A 24,774-nucleotide genomic window follows, 5' to 3' on the forward strand; every position below is an offset into this window, starting at 1 on the left:
ACGCGGACGAAGTCGAGCTCGCGGATCAATCGAATCGGAACGAAACCGGGAGCCGATCAACTCTGCTAGCGCTCGGCATCCACGACGAGACTCCTCAGTAGAGTACCGCGCGGTCGACGGGCGAGCTTTGAATACATAATATCTTATTTATCGGTCGTGAGTGTCGGTGGAGTGGTCGGTGTCGCGGTGTGGCGGTGTCGGCGGATGGTATCGGGGGCGGCGAGATGTCGAGCGCGCGGCGGGGAGCGGCCTACACCATCGACAGCATCCTGGGGCACCACCAGCACCACCGGCCCAGCGGTACGTAGTGACGTACCACTCCCGCCCCGCCGCTGGGATAGGTGTTTCCGGCTTCAGATACTTGAAATTACGCACTACATCTCACTGTTACCGCGGTAGTTCACGTCCTATAATAATTTATATAAAATTCTCGTGTCGCGGCGTCTGTTACAAAACTCCTCCGATTTTTGAAACGCCGGAACCTCTTTGTCGATGTGCTTTTCGATTACTATAGATAACCGGATTAAAAGAATATAAAAACCAGATCAAGATTAAGAAAAATATTTTGTTGCATAGTCCATTTAATAAGGAAGGGTATACCTCTAATGTGATATCATACTGCGACGAATCGGTGGAAGAATCGGTGAAAAATTATGTAAATATGGGGAAAATTATCTAATTTGCGGCTCATGCGAATCATGATGTCGACGTGGAAGGAGACGCGGCCAACATCTTTTTAAATTAATATATAGGACCGGGACGAAACGCCGACCACATAGGTACAGAGTAAAATATATTATTATAAATAAAAAACGCAGTTCCGTAGACCGTAAGTACTCACTACGCAGAGAGGAACAACAGAACTCCTTCTGCCGACTGAGATTTCGCTGTCTACCTGATATTAGATCGTAATTAACATTTTCACAGACAGAAACTTTCACGACTGTTGAATTATTTCAATTCTCTGTTCATTTTTTATATTTCATTTATATGAAATATAAAAAATGAACAGAGAATATAACTAAACTTTATCCAATTCAGTAAACACCAGTGTCTGAGCTTTTAATGTTATGAATTATGGTGTATAGCATATTTTATATACAAATAGGTCTTTTCTCGGGTAAGTAGTCTCGGTAAAAATACTTTAATGTGCACAATTGCACTTACAATAACAACATACATAAATTAAAAAGACATAAAATGGTGAGAGCACACAAAGGCGGCCTTATTACTATACATAGCGATTTCTTCCAGGTAACCTTTGAAAGAAAGAAGCAAATTGCTGGAGAGAAGTGCGTTGTGCTTATAGTTACTTATCTGTTCTTCACAAGCAAATCGTTATAAATTCTAAACCATCTGACTGGACACAGAGCCCAGGAATTTATTTTAGATAAAAAAATCCTCTATCTTTTTAAAACAAAAAAAAGAACCAATTTAAAGCACTAGATTTACTACAACAAGCAATTGATTAAAACACATAAACTTTTCCTAAAACATTGGTTTTTCTATTTTTTATTTTACGATAACTTAACGTCTGTTGTATAAGCGTAGTCCCCAAGTTTAGCTATCAAATGAGGTCTTTCTTATGTTCATAGGACCTTTTTAACCCCCGACAAAAAAGAGGGGTGTTATTATGTATTATATCGGTCAGATTAGTATGAGAGCTCGAAAAAGAACTACTGCTATTTTACAAACGTGAAAGAGAGAAAAATTTGAGAGGCATATTGTGGATAAAATTTGCCGTACATCATGACATTAAAGGATTCCGATCCTTATCTTTCCACCGGTGTGTGTCAACAATCCTTGTCTAACAATATTTCGTAGGTAAAACTGTAGCCCGTAGCCCGTAGCTCGTAGCTCGTAGCTCGTAGATCTAGGCGCGTAGTAGGTCCGGCGGCGCCGCGCACCCATTGATGTCTTTTGGCCGGGCGTGAGGCGGCGGCGGTCTTTTACGCTACATGTTTTCGTACGTATAACGTAGAAGTAGAACTTCTACGTTTTTAATTATTCTGATAAAAATGTAATATTATTATTGTAATAAACTGCGGCTCGCTGTTACTGGCACTATGTGCTTTATGTTTTTTGTTTAATCTGTGTCGTTTGTAAATAGTTCGCTGTCACTATCGCAAGTGAAAAAATAATAATCCGATCAGTGAACCACTGCAATCTTTAAAATCTCTAAGACCAGATAATAAAAAAAGTAATTTTAATGTTATCTAGACCGATCAACAGATTATGCAATACGTCCTAAGTTTGTGCCAATAAAGTATATAAGTAAAGCAACGTATGCCATCCCCTCCAAAAACAAAATACACACCGATAATAATTATTGAAAATATGTAAGTATGTATAATGCAGTAGCCTTATTTATTATTTGGCCGACGGCCGTGCGCAGCTCATCTTCTATTTTAAATATTATGCAATAATCCAGAACAGTTGCTTTTTTATTATTAGCATAACAATAGATATCTACTTATTCACTTCAGCTCAATAAAGGTAATGCTTATGATTGAGTCCTCTCATTGAGTGTATATCGTGACGGAGTAATAAACAGACAATCGATATAATTTTTAGTTAGGTACATTCTACCATATCAAAATTTAATTTACGTTAAATTCAATATTGTATGTAGTTTTCCACTAAAAGTGATACTACTGCTCGCAGGGCCAAATTAATTATATTTTTAAATTTAGCGAATCATTTCGCATCGTAGTCGGCCAAGGAGCAGAATAGGTATTACGAGGCCCCCCCGCGGAGCCGTGCGCCTCCCCGCTGCGGCCCGCTGCGGCCCGCTGCGGCTCACATTGTTGCGGTCTCTGGGACAATGCGCTATGGAGTATGATTACTACCGCGCCTCGCTGGTCGCAGTCTCGGAGCCGTCGGAGGCCTTTTCGGCTCAGCTACTATAGACTCTCGGTACTCAATATTTGTAAACATCTGTCACGCTCGAGGCGGCGGCCGTTAGCGGCGGATACAATAATTATTACAGACGCGTCAGAGATTCCAAAATAGATGCTCCGATTGAAAATTAATTGACAGATTTCTCTCCACCCGTATTTGAATATGTACTGAGTAATTAAGGCGAGGGGCTCGAATCAGAACTAACGCCGTCATATTATTACTGTAGAGTGTAGAATGTCACTCGAAACACATCTGTTTTAACAGCAGAGGCAGAGGAAATACATTAAAGATGCTTTCGGCCTGTTGATATTGTCGTTCTAATGAATAATAATATATTGTTATCGGCGGATACAATAATTGTGGAATATTTGCAGCAGCGAGTCACGAGATAAACGCAATAAATTTTCTGCAACACGGTTAGCGCCCGCCCGCCCTGGTCCAACACTCCACACACTACGGAAATTTTTATTAAAATTTAGGCATTTGATCTGATCGTGATCTGTGATGCCGCTCGGTGGGACCGACACCTAATTAGGAAGTATGAACTTTCCGCTGTCCGCTAAAATACGAATGAGAACAAAGTGGATTACTAATGAACTGAACAGTGTACTGTATATGAATCAAACTGGGCATACTGTTCGTAACAATAATAATAATTAAAAGTTATGTCCAAATGTATTTATTTATTTCGCAGCGACAAAAGAAATATACTGTAAAGTAATGAATAGTTGCTACTAAATTGTTTGAATATCGGTTGTTATATAGGGTGCCTTAGATAATGCTCGGTGGCCGAGGCTGCTATAAAAATTAAAAAATAGAGGGTACTACTCTAATATATTTTACTGCGTGATACGTTCTTACTTTTACAACGGTTTAACAAAGCTTTAACTCGGTCACTACATTCACACTAAAATCGTGACGTGCGGCTGTCCACGCGGTTCCGTTCTCTCGCTTAATTTTTCCTGGCAACACAGGAGATACGGCGCGGGTGGTGGGAATGTGCGGTGGGCCAAAGCCCGTAAAAAAAAACTCGATTGTAACTTTTTCGAAACTGGAAGACAATTACGTGACGAGCTTCTAATGGAGCTGCGCTCCACACCGGTGATCTTGTCGAGGATCGTAAATAAATAAATAAATAAAAATTGTTTTATTTCTGAATAAATTTGAATCAAATATTTTCAGAATGTTGAACTACATGTTGCCTACCACCGGTTCGGGAACTAACCCGGCGAGAAGAACCGGCGTAAGAAACTCGCACGGGGCCACTTTTTAGTAAAAAAGTGGAAAATTTGTCTTTTAAAAAAATAAAATTTACAATGTAAATAACTTAATCTATACAGTATGAATACACAATTGTAAGTCACATATAATAAATGTAGAAGCGTAAGTACTGGTACTCAAATCGGCGCTTCTACTAAATGAAAAGTCTCCTTTCGTCTCCGCGGGTCGAAAAGCGGAAAAAAGTGCAGCCAGTGCACCGAAGAAGCGACGTATCACATCACGCAAAAGGATATTGCGTATCGATTTCGTCGAGTATCGAAACGACGTCTGCTAGCGACATCTATACGGGATTCGGTACCGATCCGGCGACGTCGGAGGCCGGTAATACGTCACGAACGGGGGCCGCCGGAGGCCGGAGAGCCAATTTGTGCAGATTAACGGCGTACGATCGTAGTATTAAATTACGTCGAGATGTCGCCGACGCTGAGGCAATTTGCATAAATACCACTTCTAACAGGAATAAATATAATTCCGAGACGTTCCCCGGGACGTAAATCCTCGTCGACTCCGTCCTCGAGACTCGACGCGCGACGGATCTACCGGCAGCTAACGATACGTGCAGCTGACGTCGTTTGCAATTTTTAAACGTATTTATGCCGTGTTGTTTTTACATTCGAGTGGCGCCGCATCGGAGGTAGTTTCCGCGCGACCGGGCGCCCCGCGCCGGCGGTAATCTCCGGACAATCGTAATTCCGCGCAACGATCACTACAAAGAGTTTATAAAAATAGAATTAGTACAAATGGTGCAGTGATGTCGAGTGACGTTAAGTGCACGACAATAGCGGCGGGTGGCGCGGGACAGTGGGTCCTATTCCCGGGGCGGAAGGTCGCGATTGCGGCGCGGTGCGGGCAATTAGCGAGCCGAAAGTGCAGAGGGTGTGCTGCGGATTAGCGGATCGATGGCGGCCGGTGGGAACGCGCGGCGGCGACGTCGGGCAGCCCGTCAGTCGGCCCGTCAGTCAGCCCGACGGTCGGGACGAACATTTGAATATCGCTCTCATGCTAGTTAATCCCCTTGTACTCAGCTGCTCGATACAATGTAAACGTTTATTATAATGTCATTATGTCGAGTCAATTGCACCATGTCTTATGTGAATCTGTTACAAAATATTCAACCGGCGTATTATTCATGTCGTCGTTGGTAGTACGAAACGTGTTTACAATGTTTTAGAAACTTTAAAATACGGGATTAATTTTACGTCTCCGATTTGTTCCAACGTTATTCTTTTTTGTTCCAATTAGTCCAATCACTTATTATTACATTACTAATAATAAGTAATTTAATAGCTCCATCGGATTCTTTGAGAAACTTGCAACGATAAAAAATATGGGTGTGTAATGTGTACAAATTGTGTCCCTCATAAGGCATACCTTAGTGTGTAGTTATGAGGGACACATGCACTACACTACACATGTAAAGAGTTCACTGAGAAAATAGCAGCGCTGAAATAGTAGAGATTACCAGTTACCCCGACATCATGAATCTGTTGATACGATAATAAAAAATAACTCTTTCAGCGCTGCTACTTTCATAGTGAAATCTGTTAGGCATATAGCAGTCACATGCGCTTAATTTTGTCTCCCTATACAATGTGTCTCAGCACCGGTGTCCGATCCTTTAACGTTTTTTTTTTGACAAATTGGCTCTCAAATATATTTTTTCTCTAACTTTTGAAAAAAAAAACTTTGGCTCCCATACTAATCTGTTATTTGACCAATACTTCATAGAAAATCGTTATAACGTCTAAACTATCTGACTTAGACCATAGAAGTAAAGGAATTCATTTAAGATGAAAACCTCCTCTATCTTTTTAAAATAAAAAAGAACCAGATTATTGCGCCAGATTTTCGACAAAAAAATATGTGTATTTTTTAATTAATAATTAAAAAATACACATATTTTTTTCCGGAAACTTTGGTTTTTCTACGTTCAATTATTACACGAAATTCATAACATATTGCCTGTGTAAGCGTAGTCCACAAGTTTAGCTATCAAATGAGACCTTTTTTATCTTCATAGGATATTTACATGAGAAGTATTGGTCAGATTAGTGTGAAAGCCCGAGAAAAACTAAAATTGCTGCCATTTTACAGCCGCGAGAGAGAGAGAGAAAAAATTTGAGAGCCAAATTGTCGATAAAATATGACATACATCATGATATTAAAGGATCGGACACCGGTGTTGGAACACATTGTATAAAAGCAGAAGCTGCAACCGAATCGTATTCCGTCTAGTGATCGTAAGTAAATATGAATCGCTTGTATATTTTGTTCTCGTCGCTCCAACAGATGGGGTGGAGCTAAAGAGCGAGAGCGCGCATTCGGACTCCGAGCACGAGCCCGAGCTGGAGCCCGAGCTGGAGCCGGGCGCCGAGCTCGAGCGCGAGCACGAGCACGAACGCGAACACGAGCACGACCACGAGCAGCTAGACACGCTGGACGCCGGCCGCCCGCGCAAGGTACATTGCTCCTTATTACACAGTTACATACACGTCGCCGTACAATATAGAAGGGTATTTTATTATTACGAGTTATAATATTTTGGTGTAACGTCACATAATAATATATTACTACGTACTCGCAACACCCAACGTCGGATCCATATCTCGCGACAGCACCGTAACAGGTGAAAATTGTACAATATTTGCTGCTCATTCAAAATGTTACACGCGTCTATCGGCAGCAGATATTTTACAACACAGTGTCGCGCGGTCGGCGGCAGATTGCAGTACTAACGTGTGTGGGGGTGAAGCAGGTGCGGCGCAGCAGGACGACGTTCACGACGTACCAGCTGCACGAGCTGGAGCGCGCCTTCGACAAGACGCAGTACCCCGACGTGTTCACGCGCGAGGAGCTCGCCCTGCGCCTGGACCTCAGCGAGGCGCGCGTTCAGGTAACACGCCAGTTATACGAGAGTTGAGGAGTAAAAGTTAAAATATCCATCCTCGGGGATCAGTTTCTAGACGTTCAGTGCGGGTTCACCCGCGTAATTTATGAGGAATTCCACGGGAACCGTACAGTTTCCTGCAAAAATTATCTCTTCCTAGTCGAATCCTCATGGCTGAGGGACGTGACCACTGAAATTTGCTTTCCGGGATAGGGCTCTCCACTTGTCTCTGTTTTTGGCTTGATGCAGTGCCTCCTGGAATGTACAGTCAGCAGCCTTGACAATCGCGTCTGTCCATCGTGTAGCCACTTTACCTCTGCCCCTTTTCCCCTCTAATTGACCAGCGAGTATGAGACTCTCCAAATTATTAGGCTCCCGGCGGGCTAGGTGGCCAAAAAAAGGCGAGTGATCTTTGTAGACAAAGAGTGGACAGGCGGGTGGTAATTTTGAGTTGCTGGAGTATAGACGTATTTGTCCGATGTGCAGTCTAGGGGATGCCGAGTATTTTGCGCCAGCACCACATTTCAAAAGCGTCGACCTTGGCTCGAGTACGTGCTTTTAGTGTCCATGTACCTGAATTGTTAGGCCAATATAATTTTAATATTCCAATCCGATATTTCCGTAATTTTGTGCCGCTTTACGTCCCGCCTTACAATACGTTTTATTGTCGCAATTCTTTTATATATAGATCAAGCGCCCAACTCAATAATTTTATTATAAATAATCATTAATCATATAGAAGATATTTTCTCTCTAAAACCCTTAAAAATTAGAAAAGTATTGACGGATGCGTATTTCTCGAATTAATAAGCCCTAATAAACATAATAATTATGTTAGGATGTAACAATGTAAGGAATGTAAAATAAATCAGATCATATTATATGAACAAGCCATTATTAAAAATTATTTTACTTTTTACTTTTGCAGTGGTCTTCTTATAATATTTTTTTTTACCAACCTTATTATTATTTAGCGCAAGTTAATCTAAGTATACAAATTTTATTGTTCTAAATTTAAGTCTACTTTTAAGTTCTTACCATGCAGAGCTTAATTTTCACTTTGCTTTAGTTACTATTTATATTTATTAGTGGAAACTTGTTATTGGCTCTCAGTTTTGTAATAGTTTTAGTTATAGTTATTATTATGTAGCTGTATGTTTTCCTAAGAAAATAAAAATAAAATAAAATAAATGTCTCGGAGGCATATAAAAATATTGAAGAGATTTAGGAACGCATTAGTGCTATTTTCGTGCTGCGATAGATGTTCTTGTTACACACACACACACACACACAACTACAGATTTTGCCATCTGGGCCTGTCTGAAAACCTCGCCCTCGCAGTTACCATTGCTGTTAATTAACGATCCTAGGTAGACAAACTTCTCTACGGATTGGACATCTTGGAGTAAGGATGTCTTTCGTATTTGGTTCAGCTTATCGACTTATTGAGTTGGAAGTCTCGATTAAACTTTTCGAGCCGTGCCAGAAGTTCAGCAAGTTTCATTTCGCAAGTACTTATAAGGGTGGTGTCATCAGCGAACCATAGGTTGTTGAGAAGGTATCCGTTAATTTTAATCCCATCCTCCCAATCTTCCAACACTCGACGCATTATATTATATTCACCTACGTTGTTTACTACATGGACTGTTGTTTATTACATGGAGAACGATCTTACTGGCGTGTGAAATTAGTGAGATGGTCCGATAATTTTCACACTTTTTCGTAGATCCTTTTGCAAAAAGTATAGCCTGTGCTTATTGCCTAGCGTTAGCCTATGCCAGATATTAAGGTGACGCCGCGTTAAAGTAAAAAATCGCTTTGGATATGTTTTAGATCGCTTGTTTTCTATGAGAGACCGGGCTGGCCTCTCAAAAAACAACAAGAAATGGAACAGTAAGAAATGAAAAGGGCGTAAGCGACAAAATGGTTTTTGTCGCGTAATTTAAAAGCCATAAATATATTTCATATTATAAGCTATGGGCAAATTATAGTGCATGCTTGAACTAATCTATGTACGAATTTTGGAAGCTTAAATCACTCTCCTCTGTTGGCAAAATTAGAATCCCTGATTTTATAGAGGTCTTTTTGATTAATTATTCTGTGTTATAAAAGTTGACCAATCGTGTTATGCTATGGGTAATTCAAAGATAAAGACATGTGAGAAAGTCATTGTTGAGAAAAATCGATATCGCTGCAGCGCCTGCAGCCAAATTATCAAGGCGTCACCTTAATATAAAAATCATCTCAGTGTTTCGTGGAGATATTCTTCTATTTTTGGGTCTAAATAAAGATATTATTATTATTATTATTATATTCGTCCATCGAAGATCACGAGTGATCTATATAGTGGAACATTTATCAATTCGTCTTCTTCGCCGGCTCGTTTTTCACAATGCCTTATCGATGCTTTACACGTTAAACTGATATCGTCCAAGCACTCGCTGTGGTGGGTGTAACGAGTGCCATTGCCCATTAACATGCTCCACATTATATCACGTTTGTGGCGAGCTATCTCCCGCCAACGTTCATTGTTGATATTTTACATTCAATTGATACGCATTACTCGCATGCGATTAGTTTTAATGAGGTGCGATACACATTACAGGTTCATTAACGTTCCCATTTTTAGGGTTCCGTACCCAAAGAGTAAGAACGTGACAGACTGAGATGTCTGTCCGTCTGTCTGTCTGTCTCCAGGCTGTATCTCAAGAACCGCTATAGCTAAACTTCTGAAATTTTCACAGATTTGTACTTCTGGTGCCGCTATAACAAAAAGTAATAAAAACAAAGTATAGTTAATATTTAAGGGGGTAAACGTGATTTTTTTGGTATTTTTGGTTCTTATCCATAATGGCAACATGTAGGCACTTGAAATTTTCACAAAATATTTCAATTAATTGTGTATTTTAATATTTAATACTAAAATTAAAATAAAATAATAAAGGGGGGTTCCCATACAAAAAACACAATTTTTCCCTACTTTCGCTCTATAACGGTACGGAACCCTTAATGCATGAGTCCGACTCGCACTTCGCCGATTTTTACCGTAAAGTACGAGACTGTTTATTCGATGTCGTGGTTGTAGTCTGCTGAATAGCCCCGGGAGGCGATGTGATTGAATTCAGATTATATACCGTACGCGTTGCGGTCGACGGTGAGCGGCGTAGTTAGGCGATGACTGAGATTAGCGGAGGCGGAGTGCGGTCGGCGAGCGGACGCTGGGGAGTGGGGTAGGTGCACCTGCACTTCGGTTCGCGCGTCGTCGTCGAGACGGATTAGTTACATCACGTGAGCGAAATATGCTCGTTATAATATCTTGATTAAATGTAATATTGTAAAATGTTCCTATTTATAACACATCAGTAAAGTTCATCGTACCCTGCACTGGTCTAGTTCAGATATCATAAAATCTTGGGAGCGGATAAAATGAAACACTTTAACAAGGAGGCGCGGTCCTTGCAGAATATTTATAACTGGCGCTAATTGCGAGTGAAATTAGATGCATTACCGTCCAGCTTATTGTTTTAGAGTGGTAGCGGGTGTAGACCGGGCCTCGCCCCACGCCGCGCGGGTACATTACGCGCCGGCCGCACAATGCCCGCTAATTTGCGGCTCATTACGTCCTCACTCCCGCCGCCCGCCGCCCGCCGCCCGCCGCGCTAATGTTTGCCGCTCGCACTAATCACCCGCGCCCGCTGTTCGCCCCCGCACCAGCCCCCGCGCCCGCGCTCGCTCAGTCATCAAGGCGCATTATTACGTTACACTCGAGACACTCAATCTGCAATGAACTCTACAATGATGCGAGTTTGAAAAGCGAATGTAATAGGCCGGGATCGGTTCATATTTAAAATTAAGCTATTGCACAGCTTATATCGCGGCCTTCGAGCGCGGCGACCGAATCGAGAAATGCCGTAACGAAAAAACCCTTAATACGCCCCACTCCGACCACAGAATTCGGTATGGTGTTTGTGTACGTGCGACTAGACGTATGCGAATTATAATTGCGTAAGTCGATAAAAACTGCTTTACCTGAGTGCCACCGGTATTTTTTTTTCTGGAACTCCATTAAACTTTCTCTCGAATATCATGTCAGTCTAAACTCTAAAGTATAGTTTTCACAGTGCCAGTACTGGCTGCCAATAAGACTGGCAGCCAGTATTGGCTTGGTATATGCCGCGTGCCAGTCTTATTGGCAGCCACTATTGGCTGTGTATAAATTATACTTTAGTCAAGTTAGACGATTGTACTAGGTGTGCTGCAATATTCGTTGATACAACACGAAGATATTATTATACTCGGAACGAGGTGCCCGTGTGATGTGTGTAATTTTATGCCAACAATATTTACTCCCGAGTCCCGTCCCAATTTTTCTTGCCATTGTAACTTTTTTTTTAATATCTAACTGCGGGTGCAAGCGTAGCGGCTAGTATGTAGCGGGCGGGGGCGGCGGCGGGGCGGGGTGGGGCGGGGAGCGGCACAACTAACAATGGTTTAATTAAGCGCGGTTTGAGCGCGGAGAGCTCTCGAGCTGCAGTTAAAGCGAGCGCCGCTGCAATTTGGTAATTACCGCCTCCCCCGGGTGTGCCGGGCGGCGGGGGGGGAGTGCGAGGGTAGAAGGGGGAGGACGGGGGGGAGGTAATCTCGCGGACAGTCGAGTGGCTGGCGGGCGGCGGCTGCAGGCGCTGCCGGCTGCCGCAGACAATAAAACACTTTAATATTTCGAGCTGTATGGCGCTAATGAGGAATTCATTTCGCCACTAAACGCTCCGTGCTCGCTATTTACTTTTAAATATTTAGCGCTTAAGCCTTTAATCATTCGCCACTCGCGACATTAATGTCTTTTGTTTCGCTCCAAATTGGTATAAACGAGGTCTTTCAAATATCGCGCGCCGGAATCGCCTTCCCGACTGTAGAGGACGGGGTACTCGATTCGTTCACTACTCGCGGGCAGAAAACGTGTGCTACGTCAGACACGTGAAAGTTAAATATTGTTGGGGAAGTAATTGTTCTCTAAACTCTATATTTTACTTTTATCCCTTTTTGAAAGTGGCACAGCAATAAGTTCATAATCTGGCGCACCGCGGTCCGCCATGTCGGTGGGCCGCTGCCTGCTCACGATGCAGCTCGAGATGCTGCTGCTGATGAAGGTCGGTGTTCGCGTGCCGCTGACCGCCGCGTGCCGCCCTCCGTATCGCTCTCGCGCCCCGCACTGTAAAGTGTACTCGACTCGGAGGGGCTTCGAGCATTTGAGACGCAATAAAAATTAAATTGATTGGCGTGTAATAGATACTCGAGATTAGGGTTGGCAGCGATGAATCGTTCATGACTAGGGTATGTTATTCGAATATTCGAATACTCGTTTTATTCGAATATTCGACGATTTTATTATTCGATAATTCGGAAAATTATTTTTCGAATAATTCGAATAGTAAAAATATTTTTTATTTTAGTTTAAAATGCTATCAAACATAAAATTAACATGGAATAAGAACATATAATTAAGTTTATTTCAGAAAAATAATATTATTTATGAATATTCTACATCTTTAATGATATAATAATATATAAATCTGTCTGTGTAGTCTAACTAATGAGTATACGACCATTCATCGTCGTATCGTTGACTATGTTTCAGACGCTATTTTGCCTAAAGACATGCAAATGAAAATATAAACTCCTTTCAGTCATGGATTTCAGTATCGTCAGTAATGGTCGCTCACGATCTGTATCCATTGACTTCTTTCAAGCTTTCTCAAATTTTTTGTCTACCGTGATAACTATATATCGCGGGCTTTAACCCATCAATCCCTAAGCGGCACCCGGCTGTTGCATAACGATTGAACTGTGATTCCCACGATCGAGGTATTACGCCAGAAGGGTGTATATAAATAAAACAAACTCGATTTTTAAGAAGGGAATAGATTTAAGTGCAATATTGAGAGTTTTAAAATATGTAGTTAAAATACAAAAGATCATTTTTTATACGCCCTTCTGGCTTGAAGCTCGCGATATGTGATCTATTATTCGACAAATTGATGAAAATTTGCTATTCAATAGCTTTACCGCGGCAGTCCTCGACTGATAATTGAAACATTTAGTACAGTATCAAAAAATGTCGATGGCTCCTTAATATCATGTTATTGACGTTATCAAACTTCAAGTTACTAAAGTCACCAGCTCTAGGATTGTTTCACCCTCCTCCTGGGCTTTGTTGCAATTTTTTTCTTTGTTGTAGTGTTTGTTTTCTAGTGGCCCTTTTTTATAATTTCGAGCCACGTTGACACAGGTGAAGCCGACTAGGTGAACCAGGTGAACGTGGATCGAAAATATCAAAAAGACGGGTGAGCTGGCTTAGTAATACTTAGTATTGATGAACAGATATCATTACGTCAAATATCATAATTCATATTATTATTTAATTTCAACTGCTGCCTATCAAGACTAAGCATGAGAAAAGTAAAAAGTGCTACGATCAAAAATGGTTTACACTTTACAGCCTTTCTTTTATTGCCTAGCTGTAACCTTAAAATATACATTTTTTAAAGAGTTTAACAATAAAAAATTAACTATGTCATTTACAAAGATTTATGTTGATAAAAGTAAAAATAAGGATTGCTTACTTCATAGTATTAACAAAATAGGTCGTACGTCGTTGTACGAAGCTTTTTGTTACTTTTATTCAGAGTTTTCAGCTATTTCAAAATTTTTGAATTATTCGAATAATATTCGAATTATTCGAAAACTTTTGTAAAATATTCGAATTATTCGAATAGTAAATTTGTCGAATAATAACATTCCCTATTCATGACAAAAAAAAAAAGTAGGAGCTAGTAATAAACGAGTACCTAAATAACAAAGAAATGCGTTCCTCGTTTAAAAAACGAGAATTCATTACTAGCTCTTATGAGATGAACTCGTTTACTTTAAGTTTGACAATTTACTTAAATTCACTTGCCTTGGCGTCTATACTCGAGCAGCAGATCATATTACCAAAATACAGTATTTTTATCACACCTTCTATTCGGCGGTTTTCACGACGAATCGATTCGACAGCAAACATGAAAACGTAGGAGACAAACGAACGTAGGCAATACATAGGCTTCGCAGGCAGCAGCCCTAGCGCGTCCTTTAACTCGGGGCGCGTGCGGCGTGCACGCGCGGCAGTGCGAGGCGGTGCGCCCTCCACGTCGGTGTTTGTGAACATCGGTGAGCCGGCACTCGCCGCGACACTCGACATTTATCGAAGACGCCTTCCGTCCGATTTAGTCGAAGGTTAAATTAACTGAGTACACGATAAGTACTAGGGATGCTCGTCGATCACCGGGTAAAAGTCGCGGAACCCCGAATATTCCGCTCCAAAATTAAATATTTAATCGTTTGTAACTATACAGTAGAGCCGCCTAATAGAGGCCCCCCGTGCGGTGGAGAGTCATTAGCGGCGGGGCGAGGAGGAGCGCGGATGTGTCATATTAAATCTCATGTCGAGTCACTCGCTGGAGAATATCAAAAGATTTTCAGCTACATTAAATTGCATAAAAGGCTGAGTGATCGCGACGACTCAGCCGAGCGTTAAAGTCATTTGTAGCGTTTAAGTCGCCCCCTCCTCCGCACGCCGCCCGCCTGTCGCTCAGAAATTATAAAATTATACCATTTTTGCCTTTCCTCTGTAACAATGTCTTTTTTAGCGCAATGCGCGTCGACTAGCTCAATTTGTTTCTATTCTGCGGTCGAGCCGCGCGAGAGTGAGCTCTACGCCGCGGGAATAGAGCTCCCTGTGGCTCGGCGGCGGGTGGCGCGAGAGCCACGTATGCGTAATTGCTATTCATTACGGCCCCATTGTAGTGGAGAGCGAGCGACAAATTGGCGACAATTATGCGATAAAAAAATTAAAAGTGAACCGGAGACGACGACGGCGACCGACGCGGCCGGCGGCGACGCCCGGCGACAGACGGGGTCCGCTAATTCTATAGTATAATTTCAATAATAATATTATGATTAACAAATTAACTTAATATTATGTTTAAATGGCGGATCGTTTTTGTGCCGTCAAATCCAAATTTTTTTCAGTGTTGATAATACAAGCAAGTTCCATTTCTTTTTTAGGGTTCCGTACCCATAGGGTAAAAACGACCCTCTTACTAAGACTTCGATTTTTCTGTCTGTCCGTCTGTCTGTCTCCAGGCTGTATCTCAAAAATCGCTATAGCTAGATTTCTGTCACAGACAGATATACATCTGTTGCCGCTATAACAACAAAATATACTAAAAACAAAGTAATTTAAATATTAAAGGTTGGCTCATGGGAGCCCCCCTTAAAATTTACGTTTGTTGTATGGACAACAAACGTAATTTTTTTGCTATTTTTAGCTCGATATTAATAATGGCAATAGGTAGACACTTGAAATATTCACAAAATACTCAGTTGTATTTTTTATTATAATTGATAATAAAATTTAAATAAAATAAATAATTGAGGGGGGTTCCGATACAAAAAAAAAACATTCTTTTGTCTATTTTTTATTTATTTATTTATTTATTTAATATTGGAAAACCAACAGCTTACAATTTTACTTAAATAGTTAAATTATAGATAAAACAAGAAGCCAATGACAGGTTTTCACCATTAACAAAGATAATCTAGCAAACAAACATGACTTTTTAACTCAACAAACAAAATTTTGTGTAACTATGATTATATACAAAGGTTACAAAGTATAATGATGTTTAAGAGAATAGAATATAGAATAGAACAGTAATTATAAATCAATAGAAAATATTAATCGAAGAAGTTAAGGTTCAGTTTGTCTCTTGCATTCTTGGTCCGCAATGTATAAGGATCGAAAGAGAATTTTTTACAGACATTATTTTGCTCTATACTGTTACGGAACCCTTCGTGCGCGAGTCCGACTCGCACTTGGCCGATTATTTATTGTTTCACTGTATACGTAGCGACACACACGACACTAGTTTCTTTTAAAAATAACTTATATTTTTTTAAAATAAATAAAAATAAGAAAATTGTAAATCAAGCTTTTCCCTTAATAACATAGTACTCGTATCAACGTCAGTTTATTTATTTATTTATTATTTTATTTTATTTTATTTATTTTTATTTTATTTTATTTGGAAAACAAACAGTTACATAACAAAGGTAGTGTAAGTATCTAAAAATTTTACAAGGAAACCATTAACATGTTTTCACATATAAGATTCTAGTTAATATTTAAAGAAAGCTTGTTAAACAAAAGAAAAATAATAGAATATAATCATAAAGAGACAATTAGTGAAATATAGAAAAATAAAAGACAAAAGCTACATCAATGAATAATTAAAAATATAAAATATAATAAATTATATAAATACAGTACTGGAAAATTTTATCTGTTTTATTTCCTATAAGTACTAGACTTCTAGATGAGAATCGCTTGCGAACCAGTAATCTGTAATTTTCTTTTTAATTTTATCAGGTTTGTCGTTGAATAGGTCTAAGTCAAGTTTATCACACAATTTATTTAGATTATTTGCGGATCTAATGAAGAAAGAGTTGGACTTATAATTAGTGGTAGTAACCGGTACATAAAGAAGTTTGGGTTTTCTAAAAGTTCTACTAGGTATATTTATGAGGATTTTGGATAGTAGTGTAGGGGAATCAATGTGGCCTTGGGCAATTTTTGCTAAATATACGACATCTGCAATAAATCTTCTTTGCTGTAAAGGTAGAATGTGGTGTCTGACACATCTTTTATTGTAATGGTCATCTGAGGTTTTCGTTTTAAACTGCAAAAATCTAAGAAACCTTTTCTGAATAGATTCTAGTCTCTTTGAGTGCGAATCATACATCGGATTCCATACAATCGAACCGTATTCTAGGATGCTCCGCACTAGTGAGCAATACAAGATTTTTATTATTTTTATGTTTTTAAATTCGGAACTAGACCTGAGAACAAAGCCTAACATTTTATTGGCTCTTTTTGTAATGTCATCGATGTGAGCATCGTATAAGATTTTATGATCATGTAGAATACCTAGATCGCGAATAGTTTTTTGAGATGACAGAAGTTGATCTTTTATATTGTATCCTAGTACTAAGGGCTTAGTTTTACGAGTAAATGTAACACTAAAGCATTTACTGACATTAAGGTCAAGTTTGTTAATTTGACAATAATCCTCGAGAGCTTTAAGATCGAGTTGGAGCTGGTGTTGATCAACAGGTTTTAATATAGTTTTGAATAGTTTCATATCATCCGCATACAGAAGAAAGAGGGAGTATTTAAAGCAAAGTGATATGTCGTTGATGAAGATATTGAATAATAAAGGACCCAAAAGGGACCCCTGAGGTACTCCCGAGGGTGTATGATACCACGAAGATTCATACCCTTGAAGAACAACAACCTGATAGCGGTTTTGGATGTACGATGAGAACCAGCGAAACAAGTTTCCGTGGATTCCCGCAGCCCAAATTTTTTGCAGTAACAAACTATGGTCGATACGGTCGAACGCTTTACTAAAATCAGTAAAGATAGCGTCCACTTGACCCCCTAATTCCATATTGGCCGCAAGGAAGTCCGTAAATGTTATCAGGTTGGATGTTGTGGCACGTTTTCTTATAAACCCATGTTGTTCCGGTATAAACCATGAGGCAAGTGATGTGTATGCTTGGTTAAAAACTATTTTTTCTAAAATCTTTGCAAATACACACAGTTTAGATATAGGCCTATAGTTCTTAATATCACTTTTGTTACCACTTTTATATATTGGAGAAATAAACGCTGATTTCCAGATCTTCGGAACGATGCCCTCGGAAATGGATCGCGTATAAAGTAAATGCAGTGGTGTTGTTAAATTGGTAGCACAGTTTAATATAAATAGAGGTACAATTCGGTCAGGACCCGAACCTTTAGATAGATCGAGAGATTTTATTTCTTTAAGTATCATGTCTGCAGTAATTTCAATGTCACTAATGGCCGAGAGTAGATCTGAGGCAGATAAGTTTTCACTTATTGGTTGAGTAGAATTCGACGGTGGAAGAAAAACTGACTTAAAGTAAGATGCAAAAAGGTTGGAGATTTGATGTCCTGTTTCACCTTTTACCCCATCAAAGTACATAGATGAAGGGAGAGAGTTTGTACCATTTCTGTTCGATTTGATATAGGACCAAAACTGCTTGGGATCTGAATTTATTGTAGTTTCAATGTTATTAATATATTTTTCATAGCAACTTTGTTCCACAATTTTAGCTCTTTTGCGTAGCAAACTAAAAGTATCATAATCCGATATATTTTTGTAGTTGTGGAATTTTTTTAAATATTTATTTTTTTCTTTTAGGATCTTTTTTAAACATGAATTGTACCACGGAGGAAAGCAGCAACTAGGATTAATAAGTTTATTAGGAACGTATATTTCAATAAGTTCATAAAGTTTTTCGTAAAATCTGTCAACTGCCACATCTAAACAGGAGTGGCTCAAAATTTTATTCCAACCACAGTTAAATAATTCTGTATTAATTGCTTCATAGTCCCCTTTTTCATAGTAATATTTACGCCTAGGATGGTCTTTTAGGGTATTTTGATGCTCAAAATTGGTGGCTATGAGCAAAGATGGGTGATGGTTGTCTTCAGGTACAAGTGGATGGTCACAATTTGTTACGCTTACATTCCCAACATCATTCAAGAAAACTAGATCTAAAATTTTATTGTTAAAATTTCTGTTAGAGTTAAATTGATAAAAATTTGATTCCGACAAAACGTCCATAAAATATAATTGAGTATCACCGTTGGCACCTATAGGGTTAAGATAGTGGCCAGAGTCGCTGGGGTGCCAGTCAAGACTACTTAGATTAAAATCCCCCGTTACCAGGAAAATATCATTAGGACAAGAGTTGCAAATGATAATTTGTCGCAAAAATTGTGAAGCTGAGAGTTAAACGTATTTCCTAAATTTTCTTTGCAAAGATATATCGAGCAGACATGCAAGTTAATAATTTTGTGTAGACTATTTTTAATTTTGACTGACACCCAAATGTCCTCTGCGGATGAACTCCACTCTGAGCAGTGAACGGCTGACAGATCTCGACGTACAGCAACAAGAACTCCGCCACCGTACTTCTCGTGAGTGTTTAGGTAGTCGCGATCGCGCCTCCACACCAAATAACGACTATCGAATAACTCACTGTCGGCCACGCCGTCCAGGAGCCAGGTCTCAGTAAGTGCAATGATATCGAAGGATTGTAAAGAAAGGTTACGTTTAAATATATGTGTTTTAGTACGTAGCCCTCTTGTGTTTTGATAAAAAATGTTTAGACTATGTGACGACATTGGGACAATTATAAGGTAAAATCTGGCTAGTAATAATTAAGCAAATTAAGTGAGGTGCTAATTGAATTCTAGAAGGTATGAAAGTTGAATGGTGTCCAAGCAACAGTGTAAAAGTACTTTTTAGAATACCTGGGTATAAAGATAATCTTAGTAAATATATCATATTTATATTACCACATGCTACAATAATTATTATGATAATTGAATTTGTCAACAGAAGACAGTACAGCATTGAAATATAGTGTACATATTGGATGCTGAGTAAAACAATTACAAATCGTCTTATTATTGAGTATTTATTAATAACTAACTGGAGCCAATTACATGAATCAGGATACATGAATCTTTTATAGTTACCTATAATTATATAATATGTAGTGTTAGTAAAATCTAATTTTGTTTTATCACAGCAAATTAGTGACATTGAAGATACTGCAAAGTAAATGTGCTGTTTGTAATAAAGTTTATTTAGATTAGGAAACTCAAATAGACCAGACAATGTTATTGTATTTTTAATATCATAACACTGTATTTTTATGCTATGGTTCGTCGCTTTGGAGGACTGAATTGTAAAGTTGTAGTAAGTAAAAAAAATAAGTTACAATATTATGATTAGACCGAATACTATTGAGTAATATTGATTTTTGTACCAATAACCTAGGTTGAAAAAGACCCCTCATATCAAAGGTAGGTACAATCTTAGACTTAGATATGAGTATTATCATTTGTATTGTAAATAAGTAATAATGAAAGTAAAAAGTAAACCAGTAATTAAGAATAGTAGATATTCTATATTTAGAATAGTTTTTATTATAATATTTTGAATTCAAGTTTATAAATAAATTGACCAAACTGTACTCAATTAAGTTAAGTAACCAATACAAGTTATACGGCAGTGCTTTGAACATTGTTCTATAATAGTATCTATCTAGTGCTTCATATTTTAATAGTTTGTTAGTGTTTAGTGTGTAAAAGTATTTAATTAAAGTACACGAAGTTGTTATGCAAATTGACATATCAGGCACAATAATATTGCAATATGCTTTGACAAATATGAGGTTCAGCATAGGAATATAATATGAATGTGTCAAAACAACGACACTGAAAAGATATAATTTACATAATATTACTTTATACGTAGTTAATTTCATGTAACTAAGAATGTGAAAAGGGCTGTTCTTAAGAGATAAGTTAAGACTTTCATACATCTCCACAGAACAATCAGGCATAATTTGCATAACAATACTTAACCTCAATTGCGTAGTTACAGTAAAATAGTAATATGATAGATATAAACATCTTTTATAAGACCGTGCATCCATATAATAGTTCCTACTATGCATCTGAGGGTTTAAAATATTTTGACTCGAGATTGATGTATAAAACACTGAGGTAATAAGTACTATGTCAGTGGTATAAAACTTCGATTTCTGAAAAGCAATAATATTGTGAGACAAGTGAAAATACGAACCTGAATCATTAATAAAAACCATAAAACACATACGTAAAAACATTTCATAGACAAATTCTGCTATAAAATTCATAAAAATAAAGTTTTTAAATATAATATAACACACCAAACTGAGGGTAGTCACACCGAACGACAAACGGATACTGGCCGAACATGATTGCAGTACACTAGAATTCGACCAGAAGACGTCACACACAGAACAAGCAATTATGGACACTAACGCCGTAATGTCACTATGAAACACAGAAACGATTTGCTTGACAGATGGTAAATTTACGTGCGAAGTTCGGATGTAACACGGTGTTAATTCAAAAGTTAGTCGAAAAACAAATACAGAGCCGGTTATGCAAGCGATTCCCAAACTGTAACATTTAAACATATTATTATGATTTGAAGTAATCGAGATATAGAATATTATTATTATTATAAGTAAGTTTAGTCTATTTTCTTGAGGTCTTTTTCGTTCCTTATAAAAAATATTGGAGAGGTTTCTGATTTTCTTGCCATTATTTTGCTGTGCTTGACCCAAATGAATTTGAAATTTTTTCCTTTGCTAGAGATTTAGCTTTGCCTAACAGAGATTTATTACGCTGAGTCAGGTGATCGTTCACATAGAATTTTTCAGAAGAGTTAAAACCGAGATTTGAGACACAGAGGTTGTTTGATTTGCGAGACATGGCCACTAATTCTTCTTTGTTATAACGGTTGTGGAATGCGATTATAATAGACTTAGTTTTATTGGGTAGTCTGGTTGGTATTCTCGCAATATAGTTGATATCTTCGTTCCTTATTGGGAAATTGCAGAGCTGTCCTATGTTCCTTGCGATTTCATAAAGATTTTCGTTGTTTTTTTGAGGAATACCTCTTATCTCGACGTTATTCGCTCTAGACCATTGATCCCGATTATCCAGCTCGTCATAGATTTTGGAAATTTCTGCCTGTAAGTTTGGCACACCCTTGGCAATTTTTATTATATTGCAGTGATCAATTATGCGACTCTGCAGTCCCCACCCAACCTAAGTCCGGTATAATAATATGTAATTCGCACTTTCGGACTTCGGTAAGACGAGGGCACGGGTGCTAATTATTTTTCAAAATAATTTAACTCCTCGTCTCACTGAAGGTGCGGTACGTCGATAGTAGCGCTAACAGCAGCATCGTTGCAGGTGTGGTTCCAGAACCGGCGCGCCAAATGGCGCAAGCGGGAGAAGGCGCTGGGCCGCGAGCACGCGCCCTTCCTGCACCACGACCACGGTGAGTGAGCCGTACCCTAGCGCACCGCAGCGTACTATAGCTCACCGCAGCGTACTATAGCGCACCGCAGCGCAAGCGGGAGAAGGCGCTGGGCCGCGAGCACGCGCCCTTCCTGCACCACGACCACGGTGAGTGAGCCGTACCCTAGCGCACCGCAGCGTACTATAGCTCACCGCAGCGTACTATAGCGCACCGCAGCGCAAGCGGGAGAAGGCGCTGGGCCGCGAGCACGCGCCCTTCCTGCACCACGACCACGGTGAGTGAGCCGTACCCTAGCGCACCGCAGCGTACTATAGCTCACCGCAGCGTACCCTAGCGCACCGCAGCGTACTATAGCTCACCGCAGCGTACTATAGCGCACCGCAGCGCAAGCGGGAGAAGGCGCTGGGCCGCGAGCACGCGCCCTTCCTGCACCACGACCACGGTGAGTGAGCCGCACCCTAGCGCACCGCAGCGTACTATAGCGCACCGCAGCGCAAGCGGGAGAAGGCGCTGGGCCGCGAGCACGCGCCCTTCCTGCACCACGACCACGGTGAGTGAGCCGCACCCTAGCGCACCGCAGCGTACTATAGCGCACCGTAGCGTACTATAGCACACCGCAGCGCAAGCGGGAGAAGGCGCTGGGCCGCGAGCACGCGCCCTTCCTGCACCACGACCACGGTGAGTGAGCCGCACCCTAGCGCACCGCAGCGTACTATAGCGCACCGCAGCGCAAGCGGGAGAAGGCGCTGGGCCGCGAGCACGCGCCCTTCTTGCACCACGACCACGGTGAGTGAGCCGCACCCTAGCGCACCGCAGCGTAGTATAGCGCACCGCAGCGCAAGCGGGAGAAGGCGCTGGGCCGCGAGCACGCGCCCTTCCTGCACCACGACCACGGTGAGTGAGCCGCACCCTAGCGCACCGCAGCGTACTATAGCGCACCGCAGCGTACTATAGCACACCGCAGCGCAAGCGGGAGAAGGCGCTGGGCCGCGAGCACGCGCCCTTCCTGCACCACGACCACGGTGAGTGAGCCGCACCCTAGCGCACCGCAGCGTACTATAGCGCACCGCAGCGTAAGCGGGAGAAGGCGCTGGGCCGCGAGCACGCGCCCTTCTTGCACCACGACCACGGTGAGTGAGCCGCACCCTAGCGCACCGCAGCGTAGTATAGCGCACCGCAGCGCAAGCGGGAGAAGGCGCTGGGCCGCGAGCACGCGCCTTTCCTGCACCACGACCACGGTGAGTGAGCCGCACCCTAGCGCACCGCAGCGTACTATAGCGCACCGCAGCGTACTATAGCGCACCGCAGCGCAAGCGGGAGAAGGCGCTGGGCCGCGAGCACGCGCCCTTCCTGCACCACGACCACGGTGAGTGAGCCGCACCCTAGCGCACCGCAGCGTACTATAACGCACCGGAGCGTACTATAGCGCACCGCAGCGCAAGCGGGAGAAGGCGCTGGGCCGCGAGCACGCGCCCTTCTTGCACCACGACCACGGTGAGTGAGCCGCACCCTAGCGCACCGCAGCGTAGTATAGCGCACCGCAGTGGACAGTAGCGGCGCCGGTCATTATAACCGCATCAGCAGTAGGCCGGCCGCGATACCGATCTACTGCTGGCACGGACGAGGGGGAGGGGAGGAAGTGGGGGGATTAGTAGTGACCGACGTGTTTACCGGAGCCATTAGCTGTCATTATCTACGCTATGTAATTGATATGATTACGGACACCCGCCGCAGTTATTAAAAATCACTTTACCCCCTTTATAGATAACAACGATGCGACGCCGCGCAACTGTTAATAAACAGATTGTTACAGGAAACCGGCGATCGATTAGCTTACACTTTATTAGCCCTCATTTCGGGCACGATTTGTTAAATATTGACTATTGAGTAGGCTCAACGGTCCGTGCTTTATTTTGATAAGAATGATAAGTGATCGAACAACGAGAAGCCTGTGTCGGTCCAATAGCGCGGTGCTGTGTCCGTGGCCGGTGTCGCGGCAGCTGTCGCGGGTCACGACACCGGCGCAGGTGACTGCACTGTTCTCGCGCCCGCTGTTCTCGCATCGAATAATACTCAAGTTTGTATCGACAGGTGTGGGCGAGTGGGGCGGCGGGGTGGGGGGCGCGGGCGAGTGGTGGGCGCTGGGTCTGGGCGCGCTGCCGGCGCCGCTGTGGCCCGATGCGCCGCCCGCCGCCGCCTTCCGCGCGCTGCTGCACAGGTGAGTGTCGTCGGTCGACGTCGTGACGCGCGACTGAAACGCGTGCGAATTGACGGTGTGTCGTGTGCAGATACGTGCTGGCGCTGCCGCCGCCCGCGCCGCCGTCGCCCGCGCCGCGCTCGCCGTCACCCGCACGCTCGCCGCACGCCGCGCCGCCGCCGGCCGCGCTGCTGGCCGCGGAGCCGCTGCGGCTGCTGCACGAGCGGTACAGCGGCCGCGTGCACACGTAGCCGCCCGCCACCGCGCCCGCGCCCGCCCCCGCCCCCGCCCCCGCTGCCGCATGCGACGCGCGCCCGGACTGCGGCTACGTCTACTACTCGGTGCGATGAAATATTGTGCTACAATTGATGAACGATGAAATCACTCGAAGATACGAGCATCTTCCGACAAGGTCTGAAGTGCCGTCTGTAATATAATATTATTATGGCGACGTCCTAGTGGTGACCAAAAAATTAAATCCTACCTAG

General features: G+C 41.7%; 1 protein-coding gene across 1 annotated transcript; it reads left to right on the forward strand.

The window, feature by feature from the left end:
- The first annotated feature begins 7 nt into the window (after window positions 1–7).
- On the forward strand, window positions 8–24,537 carry LOC121728211 (aristaless-related homeobox protein-like). The gene is made up of 6 exons (XM_042116348.1): window positions 8–300; window positions 6,472–6,641; window positions 6,938–7,075; window positions 22,020–22,107; window positions 24,181–24,307; window positions 24,378–24,537. The coding sequence occupies exons 1-6, from the start codon at window positions 225–227 to the stop codon at window positions 24,535–24,537; spliced, it is 759 nt and encodes a 252-aa protein (XP_041972282.1). The 5' UTR covers window positions 8–224.
- The last annotated feature ends 237 nt before the right edge of the window (window positions 24,538–24,774 follow it).

The sequence above is a fragment of the Aricia agestis genome, chromosome 6, assembly GCF_905147365.1.
Source record: "Aricia agestis chromosome 6, ilAriAges1.1, whole genome shotgun sequence".
Taxonomy (NCBI): Eukaryota; Metazoa; Arthropoda; class Insecta; order Lepidoptera; family Lycaenidae; genus Aricia; species Aricia agestis.